Consider the following 18221-nt stretch of genomic DNA (forward strand, 5'->3'; position numbering starts at 1 on the left):
AACCAGAAACATAAAAGAGCTGGCGATGCAACGTCTTCAGAGCTTGTGATGCTTTCAAGCATTCAAGATAATCTAGGAATTAAAGTTCGGCTTGGAAATAGCCATAAGAAATCTCTGTAGCAATCATCAACAGCTTATAAAATCATCAATCATGCATCATCATGACACCAGGTATTACTTCCAACAGCCAATCATACTGCGGCAAGTGGACTCCATATTGAACTCCATGTTGTCATATTATAAACAATGTAAGCAATAAATGAATAAAACCACATTAATAACAAGAAATCTATTTGATTTACATGTGACGACCAATTGGTGTGACTAGAAACATTACTTGGTATCATAACTTTTTCTATTTTTTAGTAAATATTTAGTTATAACCACACAAGCAGTTTCAATTAATAAAATGTTCCGCAAATATTTGAAATTGAATAGAAGTGCTCGGCATAAACGATTTATCTGTTTGCTATATTAATCGTTTGGCCCTCTTAAGGCGTGGTCACACGAGCACCGAACCGACGTAGGATCGGTTCGGAGGCTGGTTCAGTTCGTGGCACATGGCCACCGAAGTATATTCGCTTCCTAGATACCATATGTATAGAGACAGGACACGGTTTCATTAGTAGTTTTTATGTATTTGAGTTAAATATTTCTATTGTAAAGAAAAAGACTTTGAGGAACAATTATAAATTATCATTACACAGCCGATTTATCAGAAGATCGTTCAGCTGCTCAAAATAAATCACTCGATACAAAGATTTTGCCAACCCTTCCCATCAACATAATTATATTTTTTTTATTAACATATGAATGTTTTTCTATGCTGAGTACATAACAAACAAAAACAGTCTTTATCATAGTACTGTGGTTTTACATAAATAAATCAGTCAACGATACTTCATCAGGATGAATATGACACATTACTTATATCCTACGCGAAAGAAAATCACAATTCTCTTACATTTATGCAAAACTTAAGTGCAATATCTTACATTTATGCAACACAATCATAAGTCCGGGTGAACCTTGTCGTAAATTGCTTCATGTGGGTTATTTAACGAAATAAAAGTATCGTCCCATTTCTTTTTTAACATTACTCACGCGAACGTAAGTAGAAATGTGACGCGTGCTCGCTAGAATTCTAACCAGCCAATAAGAGCAAGGGTTCGGCACGAAATTTCGAGCAGGACCAAAAAGGTTCGTTTCGGCCAGAAATGTCCACGGCCGAACTTTTTAGAGCTGAAAGCGACGTCGTTTTGCGTCATTTAGTTCGGTTCGGCGCTCGTGTGACCACCCCTTTATTCTGCTTTGAAGTAATCCAATTGCCAAAAGAAGCTGAAAAACTGATTTCAACTCAGCACTAGAACTGCTACATTAATTACACCAAGTAATTCAATAATACAAATAAAGTAATATATATAAACATACATCATGCCAGTGACCAGCCAGCTATAATATAGAGCCATTACAGTAAACGCTGCTGAAACATAAATAATACATTCCGAGAATGTTTACTTTATATGGATTTAATTTTACACAAAGCGTAAAATACATGTAAATTGCCTATTCTGTTTCAAGATCTTCCCAAACCCACCAATTTGACCCTTCATAAGAAAAATCCTTAACTTCTTAATTGGTAATTAAACTTAGTAAATATGCACAATTTCTGGAACGGACCAAAAAATCTGTTTTTGAGCAACTTCCCATGTAAATTGAGCGACAAAGGAGAAGAAACTAACTTGTGATCCTGGAAGCGCTGAAACACTGCTCCTTTCTCCAGCTTTGTAACGATAACTCGGAGTGAAAGCGGATGCACTCCCATCAAGCACGGAGTGACTTGAACTAGAAGCGGTAGTAGCCACACCCCCTGCACCATTGCCATTTCCTGCTGACTGTGGACTCCTTAGGGCAGACTGCAAACAGTATGTAATTTATATAAAAACTATCTCTGCAAGTATAGCTCTTTTTATACTCTCTCTAATTATTTTTTTTCAAACTATACATGTTAGTGAGTGAAAAACTAGACAAATAATCAGAGGCTATACATTGGTTAAACAAATCGAGAAAACTGATCCTTAATGACGTAAATCAGCCATTACAGTAGGATATGAGAAGTCCAGTACAGACACTTGCTATACCCCATACACATTGAAGATATGAGAAGTCCAGCACAGACACTTGCTATACCCCATACACATTGAAGATATGAGAAGTCCAGCACAGACACTTGCTATACCCCATAAACATTGAAGTACTTAAAATCGTAGCACAGAAAAATAGATGAATCAACCAAAATTGCCCAACGTTCTTAATAAATTCACACCTATCTTTGGTGAAGCCCCATCAAAATATTAACCCGCTATCATGAACCTCCAACAATTTGTGATGTCAATAGCATTTGTGTCACTACATCTACATGACATTTACTCTCAAGGATTTAATAGATCCAGACTTAATGCTCAAATTTATACAGCAACAAAAGAAAGAACGTACGTTCATGATTTAACCAAGTGATAAAAGAAATTACGTTTTATGACATACTCGTTGAAGAATTATACTCAGAGGTTACATCAACAATTCCAGTTGAAATGACAAGCCTTCGCATATTTATAACATGGAAGCATGTAGAAGGTTGTTTTTGATGAGCTTTATCCGTCATCGTCAAATAAGCAAATTTACATGTAGATAAAACATGAAGTTATGTCAGAATTTTATACTTTGAGAATCGACAATTCAGCCAATTAAGTGCATTAAATTTTACTGCGAAAATGAAGCCCATCGTACATTCATCCACAGCCAATGCGACGCACAAATGATATGACTTCTTTCACCGGCGGTGGCAACGACATAAACTAGATGCTATACAAGTTACGTACTGCAGATGGTGATGGCTGTTGCATAGCGCCGCCGATCACTGCCGCATTAGATTGATCCTTTCCTGTTGGACTGACGAATAAGTTGTTGTTGGATTGGCTATTGCTTGGCATGTAAGAAGTCGCATCCGTAAACCCATCAGTTCTAAAGCCCTCGGCAGTAGCGGAGAAGCCATCTGTTGATGACTGGAACGCATCAACAGCTGCAGCTATGTCCACCTATGAACAACAATTGGCAGGCTACCTATTAACAAAAGGTAATTGGTGAATCCATTAATTATATAGCTATTTGAAGATAAACTTGCAAAAAAATTGAATTAAAAAACACCAGTATTTTTTTTAATCATCTGTGATTGTTTTCGATGTTTGATGTGACCTGACAGCCAGGATGATTTAAGATTAAAATCCTCAAAGCATGATCGCGGTTAAGACACTCAGATCAAGCAAAAGTGCAATTACGACGTCTGCAAAGAGTTGAAAAAATAGACACATAACGCTGCAGCGTAAATGCAATAGCTGATATCGACGAGCGCAACAATAGCAATTAGTGACATCATTTTGCATGTTTTTTTCCCCGAGTGGTTTAACCGAGATTAAGTTTTGTCGATTATAATCTTGAAACATCCTTGCAGTCAGATCACCATTAAAAACAATTAAAATGATAAAAAATATTGATACTTTCAGATAAAACCTAATAAAATTTTGTCTAAGCTCATCTTTAAATCCTAAATGCAAGCCGTAGTCTTGAACACAATAAACACAACCAAAACAAATATTTAATTTGAAGCAAATCAAACTGAGAAGGAAATAGTGCCAAATTTTTCCATTTTAAATAACGGACAACCCTAAAGAACTGAGTAATTCATATTTATAAAGATAGAGAGCACGAATATCCCAAGGTATGGCGCTAGTGTCAGGAGAGATCAATGTGTCAACAATAGCGACAAGATACCTGTTCGTACACCTCAGTCGACTGATAGGCAGCGGATTCAGATGGCTGGTTACTCCTGAATATATTATTGGCTTGATTTGAGGCTGGTTCCTCCGAGTTTTGTCCCCAGATGCTTTTCATCGACCTCAGCTAAGGCAAGACAAGTAACATGAATAATCATTTTGATGAGGGAAGAAAAGCAGCAAAAATTCAGAAACACGGAAAGAGCCTGTACAGCAACGAAGACACAAAAGTGGCAGACGAAATGTTAACTGCGTACATGATCCAGGTCGACAGATGCAGAATTGTTGTTGTGTTGTTCAGCCAATGTGGGGTCAAACTTGAAATCAAGCTCAACACCAACTGGCGCTGCGGAGCTAAGAGAGGGCGCGTGCCCGCGACTGCTTGGCTTGCTTGATTCATGCTGGGTTGGAGGGAGGACGGAGGAAAAAGGGCTAAGCTGGGAAGAGACAAGTGGCTGCCTCATCGGCAAAGAGCCGGCATCTGGCGAACTTCGCACGCTACTCGTGTCCTTTTCATTTCCAACATCAATACCTAAACAACATGGGCAAATCTAATATTATAGATTTAAAAAACAAATACGCGTAACGTAAGAGATTTCTAATCTAATCTAAAAAAAGGCAATACTCTCTGATGTGTACAGCACATTCTAAATTTTAGCATATTTAAACAATAGAATTTTCATGTAGCTGTTCCGATATCCAGAGACTTGTGCGCTCACATTCACACTAGATCATGCACTGGCACATTTACCACTGACTCATTGTATCAGCTTCGTTTCTGGTGGTTTTACTATAGGGCAACTTGGACCAACCAAACACTAGCCTTCAAGCTTTGTTCCAATCTGTAAAGCTACAAAAACCCCAGTACCTCAACAAATGCGGTGATTTTTAACATGTTTAGAATACAAATTGCGAGAAGCAAAATCCTGGTACATAAAGCCGGGTTCCCATATACGTCGCAAAGCACCGGCGACACACCGCAAGCTATTAGCGATGAAATGGGAACGTATGCGACGAGGACCGCCGGTGGTTGCCGGCAGCAACGCAATAGTTTAGCGCTTTTCAAATTTCACAAACGGCCGCAGGCAAAACATTCCCGAAATGCACTGTATGGGTAAAGGTCACCATTATAGGAACGGCGTGGCGAGCGAACATTTTATTTGATTACGCAATTATGTTTACGATATTATTAACGATGTGGCTTTATGTGAACATATCCCAACATGTCGCAAGCGTTTTACTGCGCATGTTACCGCCGGAGTCTAGCAAGCGATATGGGAACCAGGCTTTAGCCTTCAGCTATTAAGGCAGCTTGTCAAAATGATGGCTTTGACATATATACACGATCTCATATATCCTATATTATTGAGACATCAAAGAGCATAGCTACCGCTGTCATGCTGTTCGCCACTCTTATCGGCCGGAGTGGGTTGTCCGACAAGGAGATTGTTATCGCCTACAATGGCCGAGGTAGTGATTGGCTGAGAAGAGCTACTGCTCACAATCGTGCTTGTACTGGTAGTTGTGATTGGGTCTGAAACTGCAGCCACTGTTGCCATGCGCTGGTCCCAACTACCTATCTGTACGGGTGGCTCACCTACACCTGCATGTCAGAGGATCAAATTATAACAACTGTCAAAGACAAAAATGCTTCCCTAATTAACCCTTTCACTGTCATACATGTACAAATTTAGCTTTCGACCTACTGCCAGCCACTTTACTAAAAATTGCCGACTTTGCTGCATGTTATGTTTACACCCTTTTTCAATTTCAAACACTAACAAATTTTTGTTACAGATTTTCAGTTGCCAACGCCTTAATGAACAGAGCTATGCAAAAAATGCAATGTATCTATATTATATGCATTGCTAAATCTATGGGAAGCTACGATCGCTACGAAGCTATTACGATTATCTACAATGTTCCTTACTCTTACAACACTTACTTTCACAACCATCGGAGTCAGTGCAGTCCTTTCATTGTCTGAGTATTCACCAAAGTTTGAATCGGAATCGGCTATAATGTCATCAACCAGAAGTATCTTTTTTAACACAGGAAGTGCTTACATAAGCCATATTACAACTAAAATTCCAATTTTCAAAAAAAAATTTCTTTTTTGGCTTCGAATTTTCTGATTGAAGATTATAATTTGCTTCATAGAGATAGGCTACTTTTTAGAGAATCATTCGGACATTAATGCCAATGCTTAAGAAGTACCAAAGATCGTTGGTTTTGTTGTCACGAAACCAATAGTATTCAGTTACTACGCAACCACTGTAGATTTCGCAAAAAATGCATCCATGGCAGTCGATCATGGATTTTGCATAGATTTAATATGCACTCATCATATGACAAATATCTGATGAAGAAAGGTCTTATATTTCCCTCGACTCGCTTAATAGTAGATAATATCGGTATGTCACCATCTTGTAACTGCCATGACTACTTGCAAATGCAGTGAAAGGGTTAATAGTATATAGAACATGTCACTTTACCACAGAGTTTAGCCCCATACATGATGTTTGGCACATGTATTCATGTACATATAAAAATGGCTATGTGTACAAGCGCTATTAGCATAATAAGTTCCCTTCTGGCATGCTATCAAAAAGACAATTGTACATTGTCTATTCACCATGTTTTTTGCCATTCCAATTGTAAACGTTTAATTGATAAAAATATGTTTTCTAATGCTATTAAAAGTTAACATGCTTGATTATTGAACAAAACATATCATACAGCCTTTGTGAATCAATAGCCATCTCTAAAAGTGTGTTACATGTCAAAGACATTTAACTTATGTCAAGACTTTAAACAAGTCACGTAACATAAATGTGTAGATGCTACTCTCTCTCTCTCACATTATCAAATAAAATAGTAAAGAAAGCATAAACAATAATATAGACTAGTATTACATACAGGCTCTGCTGACCGCTGGAGCGCTGGTGTTCGTCTCCCATTGGTCGATCTTGAAGTTTTCTACCTTTGGCTTCTCTTCTTCAAAGTGCTGCTTTCTGAAACGAGGAGGGAGCTTGTTCTTTCTGGCACCTCGCAGAGGAGAGGTTGATCGGAGGGAGACAGCCTTTTTCTTCTCCTGCCCAAGAAGAATGTTAGGTTCAGAAGAAAAACTGCTAACCACGCCTGGTCATCCATGATGATAGCGGCAAGTTTATATCAAGGTCATGCTGTCGTACAGATACCATCAATTTGGCTTTTCATGCGCTACGACTAGAAGTGAACTTGCAAGTGCTGATGGTAAGGTGAGGTTTGAAAATGGAGTGACCATTATGTAATCAGCAATATCGCACATCTACTACCAGACTCTTTTTTGAAAAAAGTGAGTTGATAGCTTTTCATCACATTCAACTTGAAAGGTTTCTTTACCACACAGTGATGACATCACACATTTTTGCATACTATGCAATTCATTTTTTGCATGCTGTAATGGATTGACTATTATAAAACAAAATAACATTGTAGCCTAAAACTGCTAACCAACGAAAATAATGAATCCTCTTTATGAAAAATTACTAGCAATTTCACTGTTAAGAAAACAGAAATGTTTACAACTCCAGTTCTGTTTTATATTGCATTCAAACTGTCTGACAAGTTTAATAGCAATGAGTGTCTAGATATTTGCTATAGGAAATTAGGCTACAATTAAGTTTACTGCTAAACATTAAATAAAGCGTAATGAAGATTAAAAACTTTGTTGGTTCATTTTAGTTCAAAGTATTTACATTGCTATTTTTTTGATTATTTGACGGTTTTAAAAAATAGATTCTGTTAAAGATAAATTCCTAAAACTGCATTTTTGCTAGACAGGCGTAATTTGTCTAGACACCTGCAATGACAGTTCGGCTGTGATAAACAAATTATGTGGACAAGCTATAGTAGTATCAAGATGTATGAAAATTAGCAATCATAAGACAGATTTTTACCCAAACCTCAATTGAATAGAGATTTTTTTAAAAATCTTAATTAAAGGCCAACAAAATATGTACCGAAAATTATCCATCATATAGCTAATTATGTATATATAATTCAGTAAAGTTAATAATTTTAACCAAAAGGGACTAACAATGTTATATACATGTCATTTCGAAGATATTAAGTTTAAAAAGTGAACTCTAAACTCTGGGAGTTGAGTGTATTATAACTAGACGATTTGTGACTTAAAATTTCTCATGGCGATTAGACCGTTGTTTCACGCCTGGCGCAAGCCAGGCCTCCACAAGGATCAACCAACAAGGATTAAATGAATCTCAGCAGATTTCATCAAGCCTGCTTAAAGGAGAACAAAAGTAAGCCATAAATGTTCCCACCACCAAACAAGAGCGAAGCGATCGATTGGGAGATTTATGATAAATGCACATGTGCACACAACTCCCGAAAAATTATCCGTTAACGGCCATCACCAAACCTTTGCAACGAAATCCTATCAACAAATTTAACTATTTTTCAGTAAAGTTGTTTAAGTATAATAATGATACAAAACGCATATAAACCTATTTAAATATGTTACCAAGCCTTTGAAAGGTTACCGCAAATTCCTAAAACTAACCCATCTGATCGGATTATACACAAATAGACAGATTAATTTGGACGAAAATCACCACAAAACGCTTGAAAAGCTTGGTTTAATAAAAGTTAAGACCGGAAATTGAAACGCCGAGCGACAGAGAATAGAACGATAAAGTCGTGCACATTTCACGAAAAAATAACGTGCATATTTCACCAGTCTATAGCATTGTCGGAGGTTTCTGTAATTAACATAAGAGTACTGAAATCATTTCATTTTTGCCGATTTCAAAGTAACTGACATTTTAGACTCTTGAGTACTTCGGTATTTTAACTGATGTTCAACGCAGTGTAAGTAAAGGAAATGACGATATTTTTTTTCTAATGATTCTTATGAGATTTTAAGATTATGAGATTATAAAAACTATGACGTTTTTAAATGTAAACAAAATTGTGTATTGGTTTTATGTTATTACTATATTAATAATATTGGTTATTCTAATAATATCAGTGCATTTTACTTCTAATATTGGCCAATATCGCATTTCTCCTATTGCAGGGGGAGAGATATAAACATATAATCTTTTCCTTTCATTATTGCTATTTTTCTATATAATAACACCCACACCCAGTACATTACAGCTACCATTGCAGTTATCCTATTGTACTGCAGTGCCATTTGACTGCTAATATTACATTTCTCAACCATCAATACCCTTTCTTTTTTTCCAATATCTCTTTGGTCATGGGCTGTATGACAGTGGAATTTCTAGTAAATAAAATATCAGACAACAAACCAAATATTTTATCTGAAACCTTTGTTCAAACATCTGCAATGGTTTTACAACATCTGCAGTGGTTTTGAAATGATCTTCATGACCCATATCCGATTCAGAAATGTCCTGTAATGGTTAATCATTTACAGTATTCTGTTAATAAATAGTCTGCAAAAGATCCAATCCTTCGTTTTTTTTCGTGAGGTTATTCTGTCGTGGTCCGCCATCTTTGTAGACAACTTACCATTCAAAACACGCAGCTTCTGCAATCAATTTTTTATAGCAGCGCTGAACTCTTTTTTCCAGAGAATCCTGTGATAGCATTAAAACAACACCAAAAATACTATTAAATAACGTAAAGTGAACGAGAATGGCAATCGTTTGTCTCCAAATATGGCGACGTTTTCCCGAACGAGCACATGTGCAAACGAATTGATAACGTAATGAAAAAACAATGGATACAGACAGAAGCATTTCATGAACAGCAAAAGCATGATTTCTGGCTATGCACAATAAAAAACCTGAACGTTTTTAACAATCCATTTGCTGCCCAGAACTATACAAGCCTGTACAGGAATAACCTTTGTTGGACCATTCTATCACCTGCTTTTTCTTGGCCTGCTCATTAGCGATTGCTGCCTTGGCAGCAGCCTCTTCTTGTCTTTGCTTCTCCTTGCGGGTTTTGCGCGAGACAACTTCCTGAAAGCCATCCTCATCCTGCCAACCGTCTGAATCCTCCTTGTTACCCGCCATCTCATCGATGATCACCACCCCTGAGGAAAAGGAGTAATTTTGTCAACCATACAATACTCATCCGGGTGGGAATGACGAATATCACGGTACAACAAAACTTGAAAACAAGACTAGCAAGCGCCAGTAACTAAGTCAAATGCTAACAGTTGAGTCTTGGCATCATGAATTCTACAAGGCCAGACAACACACTAGTTGGTGCGGTTGAAAAGTTAAAATGAGCTTGTCATGACCAAGATTATAAAATCTAAAAAGCTGCTTCGGTATGTACTTTAGGTAATTAGGTAATTTCCAATCTAAATTCAAAGATGATTGCAGGTGAAATGCTGGCATACTACAGCATAAGACTAGCTACATGCCTGCATAATTGTTGAGGTCGATACCGTCTAAAGGGTCTGCTACCGGATGACTAGTCTCCTTTGAAACAGATTTACTGGTCTTCTCCTTGTTCGAGAGGGGTTTAGATACATCACTCAACTCAGAGTTCTTGTTTGAAAGAGCCGAGGCTAGACAAAGAATATACGAGTAAACAACAATAGCAATAGCCCTATTAGCAGCACATAGCAGTAACCTGTCAGCACTGTCTTCATGATGTCAAACTCTGGGATACTGGGGTTTTGTAAGAACTGTCTGTCTAGTGTACAAAATTTTGTTACTGAAAGGCTGGGACAATTATCGAAAGCCAGATAGTCCTCAGATGTAGAACTTGTATGGGATTAATACTCGAACCGCGAATGTCAAGAACAGATACCGAGTCTTAAGTACAGTGAATGCTTGTATAACGTAAACTTCAGATAGCATAAATAGTTGGTGTAGTTTTCGCTCTGTACTATGTAGAAAATTCCATATAACATGAGTATCAAGTTGGGCGAGTTTTCAAATTCGATTTGAATGGTAACCAATCTCGCCGCCCTGGCAAAAGAAAAAATGACATGCGTATAGCTTTAATATATATTATGTATACAATTTCCGTGACATTCTAGCTTGTCGTGATGGATTATCAGATTTGTCGACAAAACGGAGAATAGAGTAGCTGCACAATTGTTCATAAATACTTAAAGACGACCAAATGTTGTGCAGGTGTTGCAGCATCGGTCTACCAATCTGAATATCCGACGTTGGAGTATCTATCGTCGAAAGTTATTTTTTATCTTAACCTCTGCATAACGATAGACGATGAATGGGTATTTTATGAATGGGTGTTTTGCTCTATTGTAGACGCATAAAAGACTTGTAGTTTTACTGTACACCAACCCATTGTAAAGCTACCACAATCGTGGTCAATAAAATTAGGGAAGTTGAACAAAAGAAAAGGGATGATGTCAATGCAAACCAATTGTACTGCAGTTATGATACAAAAAATTAAAAAGTTGGGTCTAGTTTTTTTAATGGCCAAATGGGTGAGTTTGAAAAGACCTTAGCACAGATCATGCAATTTACAAGAATTTTACTGTTCACATAATGTAAAATCCTTAAAACATAAATGTTCCTGGAACGGATTATTTATGTTGTAGAAGCATCTACTGTATTGTCAATACTCGTTACTTTTACACTACACAGTGACTGAATGGACGTCAGTAAATACAATTTGCTGCATAACTTTTAAATTTATGTTACATCCACTATTATCAAATACAAAATAAATTACACCTTTCATTACAATAAAATAAATTCTATTTACCCACCAAGATTTCCATAATGCTAGTTAGACAAAGTTCAAAAAAACTTCGAAATGATGGAAAATCAACTAATGTGAATAGTTGTAACTGGACAGTTCTGCATTTTAACATGAATGACACCTTTCAGAGATACCCTCTATCTATGTGAGCAAAAGCAGAGATGGTAACAATCAATGCCAAATACTAACAAACTATGAGGTAATTTGAAAACATATCAATAAGTAACTTTTGGAGTCATTAAGATTCTTTGGAAAGTCGCACACAACGAGCATGTCAAATACAACAGACAGAATGACTTACCTACAGCTGACGGATCATCAAAAGTAAAGTTGTCAACCTTGTAGACTGTCCCATTCGTAGAACCTGTTGCTTTGCCACCGTTTAAGGTTTTGCTTCCCCGGCCTCGTGATGAAGTGGGGGCTGTCTGTAACATATCAGAGAATGTAACACACTACAGCGACCAAAAGCAAGCTGAGTATGAGTTGTAGTTCATGTATTTCTGTGCAGAGTGCTATCTCACTTTGTTCTAGAATGATTTCCAGATTTATTGCATTTTGCAACGATGGTTGATACAAGTATATAAGTATAACTTATCTAGTCGCTGTCAGTGAGCATAGATGTAGAAACAAAACATGGTGTCTAAGATGCAGGTGATGCATATGCAACTCCTTAGGTAAAGGAGTTGCAAGGTACAAGAGAGCATGACTCATCACTTGTTGTGCGCTGGTAAAAAGGACCAGAGCAGCTTGGAGAATTGCATCACTGAGGCTAAATGGCTTTAAATTAATATCAATGCATAAATTATGCCAAATCTTAAATTTATCACTTCATTAAGAATATACTTTTGATTACGTATTACAGTACTAACCTTTCCCTCGGGAGATTTCTCCTTGTTATACCTGTCTTCTCTATTTGACCTGTATGCTCCCCTGCCTCTATCCCCTCTGCCTCTGCTCCTTTCACCCCTGCCCCTACCTCTTTCTCCACTGGCTCTAGCACCACCTCGGAGAGTGGAGGAACCTATACACAGAGACAAAAAGAGCTATATCTGAGAACTGTTTGCAGCCGGAATTTGAATCTATGAATTAAATGGAGGACTAGATTAGCAATCTATTTACTTGACAGGTCATAACAAGTGTGTAGAATAGAATGGCTATAGATAACGAGGATTGCTTTAAAAATTTTCACAAGTAGATGTAAGCATCTGGCTAGGAGCTGACAATAATGACAGCTCATCATTCTATCGGGGTATGAACAAGCTTTGACAGCATTGTAACTCAAAGTGCGTTAAACTATCAATTTCTTAGGAAAGTCTTTCCTTTAACGTTTCAACTGCTTTGAAAAATCTAAATCCATTTAACAAGTATAACTGTAAAAGCGCAACATAAGTTTTCAAAATGACACAACAGCACAGGATATGTACCATTTGATCGCGAATACGGCCCTGTTGATACTGTGTCCTCCCGTCTCTCAGAGACCTTGTTAGGCTTAGAGCTATTCGACTGGGAGAGACCAACAGAGTCCTTCAAATGGTCACTACTCTCCGAGGCAGTCTCCCACTCTTCCTGCAACAACAACAACCACTCTCATCTACCTGCACTTTGCCTACCAAAACTAAATCAGACTGTAGCAATGACTGGGAAAGGAGACTAACCTGTGGGTCGTTGTCAGTGTTGGTACTGTCCTGTCGACGTTTGCTCGGACTGGCAGCGCTTGGCAATATAACATGAGGCCTGCCTCGACCTCCACGAGTGGAACCACCCCGCGTTGAATATCGTCCACCCCTGCCTCTACCTGAAAGTAAATTGTCAAGAGTTTACTAGTTGTTATGACACCAAAATAGTACTGTTCTATAGTATAGTGTATCAAAAAGCGTCAAAAGAAAATCCTACTGTTTCCCTACTACAGCTCAACAAATTTAACGAATGCAATTACTTTAGCACTAAATGAAAAGCTGAATATTGTTGCGAGATGTAATTTGGTTAATTTAGATCAAATCACATCATATGGAAATCGGAGTTGATTTTATCATCGTTCCTATCAGACGACCTTTTCCCCAAATGAATAATTAGTTTGGGCATAAAACCTGCTAGTTTACAGGAATAAATGCAAAAGAAATGACTGAAAAACTCCCTTTGTCAGTTTCGGACAGTTGCAAGTGTCATGCCAACAACGGTTGATCAATGGATAAACTAACAGTTATTCACCTCATCAATTTCACCAAGTGTAGACAATCAAGATGAAAAGTTAGATAATCATGCCAGCTGAAAACGTTTAAAAAATATTGCAACTGTCTTCACTACAGTTAATATATGACATTTGAATCTTCAAACTTAACCATGTTATGTGGTGTTATTGTTTTGTCCATGCTAACATTCACTTTGGAAGTATTATCTATTTATAGTCTACTTACAGAAAAAATTTATGAAAACTATTCAGTTAATGATACTAATTATATAGAAATACAAGCGTGTGACATGCAAATCCTATCCCCATGCAAATGACTATCCCCATTACTCAACAAAACTATCTACAGTACTTCCAACCCAAGATTTTGCTATTAATCGACGTGATCTCGTATAAGAGAAATTCCAGATCAGTATGTCCAAAATATGGTAAAACCTCAACTTGCAAAGTTAATCTGTAATGATATTTGCGGAAAACATATGTTGGAGCAGATGTTTGTATACAAATATTTTGTATACTTCATTTCAACGCCAAAGAAACTATGATTAATACTTATTTTTTGTATGTGTTGTCCGTTTATTATATCGTTGTTTCACTCGTTATGCTATTGTTATATCTGATATACCGTCATAACACTATCACTTAGCGTCACTTATATTGTTGTCATACCAACGCGCTAGCGGTCCTATTTATTCACCTTATTAGCCGGTGTTCTTACCGTTTGCCAAAACCGTTGATATTATTGTATGTAAAGGAGTGCGCTCATTCAGTTGAACAGAGCAGATAGCCGCACGCTCCTCGGCTAGTGAAAATTCCTTCGCTAATTAAAAGCTGAATAAAACTACACGCACTCTCTTCTCTTTATTTATTAGTCTAGATTGTGCCAAGTAAAGGCCGGCAAATCCCTTTACAATACGTACAGTAAAAATAAAAAAGTTCTTTGCGCACTGGAGATACGTTCACGCACCTATGCACTGCAACGAACTGGGCAGAGAAAGGTGGATGCTGGGTGGTGCTTGTGAGTAGTGCCTACGCCCAGACCTGTTCGTATGTACCGTTGTTCGTAACTCGAATGTTCGTAAGTAGGGAACCGTCTGTATTTGCTATGTAGTGGTTTCGGCTTTTCTCATAGAGGTGAGAAACAGAATGTACATTTCAGTACAATGTGAATTTTAGTAAGCCTCACATACCTCTACCTCGACTAGTTGGAGGGGCAGAGAAATCTCTAGCGGTCTCATCTGGAGGACCATTCCACTGATCGATAGTCGGGCCATTGTCAGCATCCTCCCTGCTTCCTCTGCGGCCATTTCTGGAGTCACCGTGTCGACCCCTCGAGCTACTACCAAATCCACCCCTGCTTCTCCCCCTTCCACGACTATTGTACCTTTGACTGCCATCGTCATAGCTGTCATCACACTGGTAGTAGTCATTTCTAAAAGTTGTAAAACCATTAACACAAACTTGAAATCTTTTTTACACGTTTTTATCTGAACAGATTTGGATGCTAATCATACGGTTGATTAAGAGGACCCTTCAAAGTTAAGAAACAAAATTCACATTACAGTTATTTGGTATCAAAGAATTTCCTGTGTCTTACTCCGCTGTGTTGTAGGTGTAAAATATGTGGGAATCTGATTACAAGCTCTTAAAAGCTAAAAAACGAACAGTTAATTGCAGCCACACTAGACCGCCGCAGTTTGGATTCTCTTTTCAAACCGGCTCAAATGGGACGTAGTTGTTACAAGATGGTTTCTGTTTACACTTTCACGCAACCTCATTCGTCGAAATATTTTCACAAATATATTTCACGCATTCAATAAAACCATGTCTATTGTTCTTACGCGTCTGTTTTATCATCATTATAATGCTGTCACTTTTAGCACTGATATCTTATAACTTACCGTAAAAATTCATTTAATTTTTTAACCTTAGCTCGAAGGAGTACATATCATTGTCTGATAATCATGACAAGCCTGTTGGTCACCTGTGATAATCTAAAAGTGTTGCAGAAATTATTTGCGAAGTATTGGGTCACATGAGCAGATTACGACTTGACCATTAGATTAAGCCGAAACAAAACTGTCAAGTAGCGAGCATCTAGATTTGATACGGGGTCTTCGGTAAAACCCGAAGTGTCTGTCATAAACTAGTGCTACGATAAGTTTTATATTGAGCTTTTTATTGGCCTTTTAATTCACGTGAGAACATCACGTGACAAGACAATAACCAAATGTAATCACTTCGTCAGAGAAATAAACAGATTCCAATCTACGGCGGCTTTTCGTTGAGCTTTTAAGAGCTTGTAATCACATTTCCACATATTTGGCACCTACAACACAACAGAGTAAGACAGTGAATGTGAATGTTGTAAGACAAGTTATGTGAATTTTGTTGCAAGTCAACCTTTAATCAATACTGAATTTTAATTTTTCATGAGATCCACATGGCAAACTTAAACATTTTTAAAAATTATCATATGTATAATGCCGAGCCACCATAAATTCACAACAGCAGACAAATTCACAACAAACACAGGTTTACAGCATTTTCTATTGTCACAGACAAAGAGGACTGGCCAGACACTCGTGAAAAACTGAATGATCTCATCAGTTATGACAAGTGGACACCTCTTATTCCTGCTAACAGAACAGAAAGATTTTAAATAGGCTCAAATAATTCATCGATTATGGTCTACTTACCGGGAAGATTGCCTATTGTGGTGAGGACCTGTTCGCGCCCTAGCACCTGGTGCCACATAGGTATCTCTAGTGGGACGCGTTCGACCCCTGCCTCGCCTAGAAGACTGCTCTTCTCTTCTACCATGCATTTTGCCATCACCTGGTTCTAAAAAATCAGCAAACCATGTGATAACTAAACAGACATGACTGCTATCTTGGCAAATCACAGATAATTAGGAAATGTAACCTTTCAGTAGTCTGTACAGCAGAAGGTTGCAAAATTATTCAATTATTAATATTAGCAAATATTAAAATAAAGACACAGAAGAACCAATACATTAGACACTCCCATAACCTGAAAATTGTTGGGCGTAAATTACGTACTATGTATTCGGACTAACGGACATCGCGCTCATTACAGCAAGATATTTTTGTTTTAGACAAAAATAATATTTTCTTTGCAGCATTAGATGTTGATTTACTGAAACAAGTGAAAAATCGATTAAAATTGACATTCAAATCACCATAATTATGGATTTTAAATAAGCGTAGATAAGAAAAAAATAAATCTTGTCGATACAAACCAATAATACTTTAGTTACTGTGGAATCTTTAAATTAGAAAGCTGAGTTTAGTTTTTCCTTTTTAAAGGATCGAAAGGGTGAATTTGGGAAGATCTTGGAACAGATTTGGCTATTATTATACGTACATGTAGTTTACTGTTCATATAACCATTCTTAGAACAGGTTATATACGTTGCAGAAGCATCTACTGTATTCGTTGCAGCAGTTTATGAGTTTAGATTTTCATGACATTCTAAAGCTCATTAGTACATTTTCACCACAAGATATACATATTTCATCTACACATAGAAATTTAGAGTCGGTATGCATGTATGACTAGGTAGTTGAGCGTGTTTGGCTATGTACCAACACAAGTATTTTATGTACTTCAGAATCGTAACAGATATAGCAAACCACTGAATGAAATAAATCCCGTCTAGCCAATTATCTAGCAACTAAAAAGAGCAACAACATACACAAAAACCATACTCATTGGGTTTACATAAACTCGTGAACTAAAAGGTCAGGGAGACACAAAACAATAGCTGTGAAATAACCAACACCAAACCAATACAACATAACATCACCACCACTCACAAACGAGCAAACAAAACAACGCACCGGTATCTTTAGTTGTAGACTCTGCATCTTTAACTGCGGACACCTCAGCTTCAGTTCCTTGCACATTTGTTGGAGGTGAGGGCGTTTCTCTCATGGTGAACTCCTGCTTCCGCTTGTCCCAGATGTTCTCTTTGGGAGGCGGCGCCTCGCTAACCAATGGAGTTATTTCCACTTTTATCATATCTGGCTTCTTGCCATCTTGTACCTTTGCATCGGCTGCTTTAGTGGCAACTTGGTTACCGCTGCAGCGGAATACAACGGTGTGACAATACACCCTAAAGCACTTTGAACAAGTTGATATGGTTTACTGCAGGTTAGGCAGCCTACATACCAATCTCACCTCTCAATTGATTGCTATTACCAAGGAAGTCTCATGGGCCTTGAGAGATAATCGGGTAACAATTATGTGCACAATTATTCTGGAATGTAGTAAGGTGATTGAGAAGGTAGCATGCTTAGCTGGGAAGAATATTTGAGTTCGATCCTCATTCGAGGCAATCATTTGTCCTAACACTATTAGCATGACTTTACACAGCTACGGATACGGCTACTATTTTAGTAAAGATCAAAATTAGAAAAGTAGATGTTAATTCCCGAAAGGGAACAAGCTTTTGGA

General features: G+C 37.6%; 1 protein-coding gene across 1 annotated transcript in view; it reads right to left on the bottom strand.

Annotated features, from left to right (window-relative positions):
- The window catches only part of LOC137410007 (pneumococcal serine-rich repeat protein-like), a 32091-nt gene that overhangs the window by 8996 nt on the left and 4874 nt on the right, over positions 1-18221 (bottom strand). Inside the window, exons 5-19 of the mRNA XM_068095636.1 lie at positions 17606-17847; positions 16443-16587; positions 14934-15175; positions 13211-13350; positions 12980-13121; positions 12425-12576; positions 11857-11980; positions 10237-10383; positions 9731-9900; positions 6750-6924; positions 5221-5433; positions 4088-4362; positions 3829-3957; positions 2880-3095; positions 1743-1916 (exon numbers count right to left, since the gene is read on the bottom strand). Coding sequence (XP_067951737.1) covers positions 1743-1916; positions 2880-3095; positions 3829-3957; positions 4088-4362; positions 5221-5433; positions 6750-6924; positions 9731-9900; positions 10237-10383; positions 11857-11980; positions 12425-12576; positions 12980-13121; positions 13211-13350; positions 14934-15175; positions 16443-16587; positions 17606-17847 — 2686 coding nt within the window. The remainder of the gene's footprint in view (positions 1-1742; positions 1917-2879; positions 3096-3828; positions 3958-4087; positions 4363-5220; positions 5434-6749; positions 6925-9730; positions 9901-10236; positions 10384-11856; positions 11981-12424; positions 12577-12979; positions 13122-13210; positions 13351-14933; positions 15176-16442; positions 16588-17605; positions 17848-18221) is intronic.

This window comes from Watersipora subatra, unplaced genomic scaffold (assembly GCF_963576615.1).
Source record: "Watersipora subatra unplaced genomic scaffold, tzWatSuba1.1 SCAFFOLD_35, whole genome shotgun sequence".
NCBI classification, from domain to species: domain Eukaryota; kingdom Metazoa; phylum Bryozoa; class Gymnolaemata; order Cheilostomatida; family Watersiporidae; genus Watersipora; species Watersipora subatra.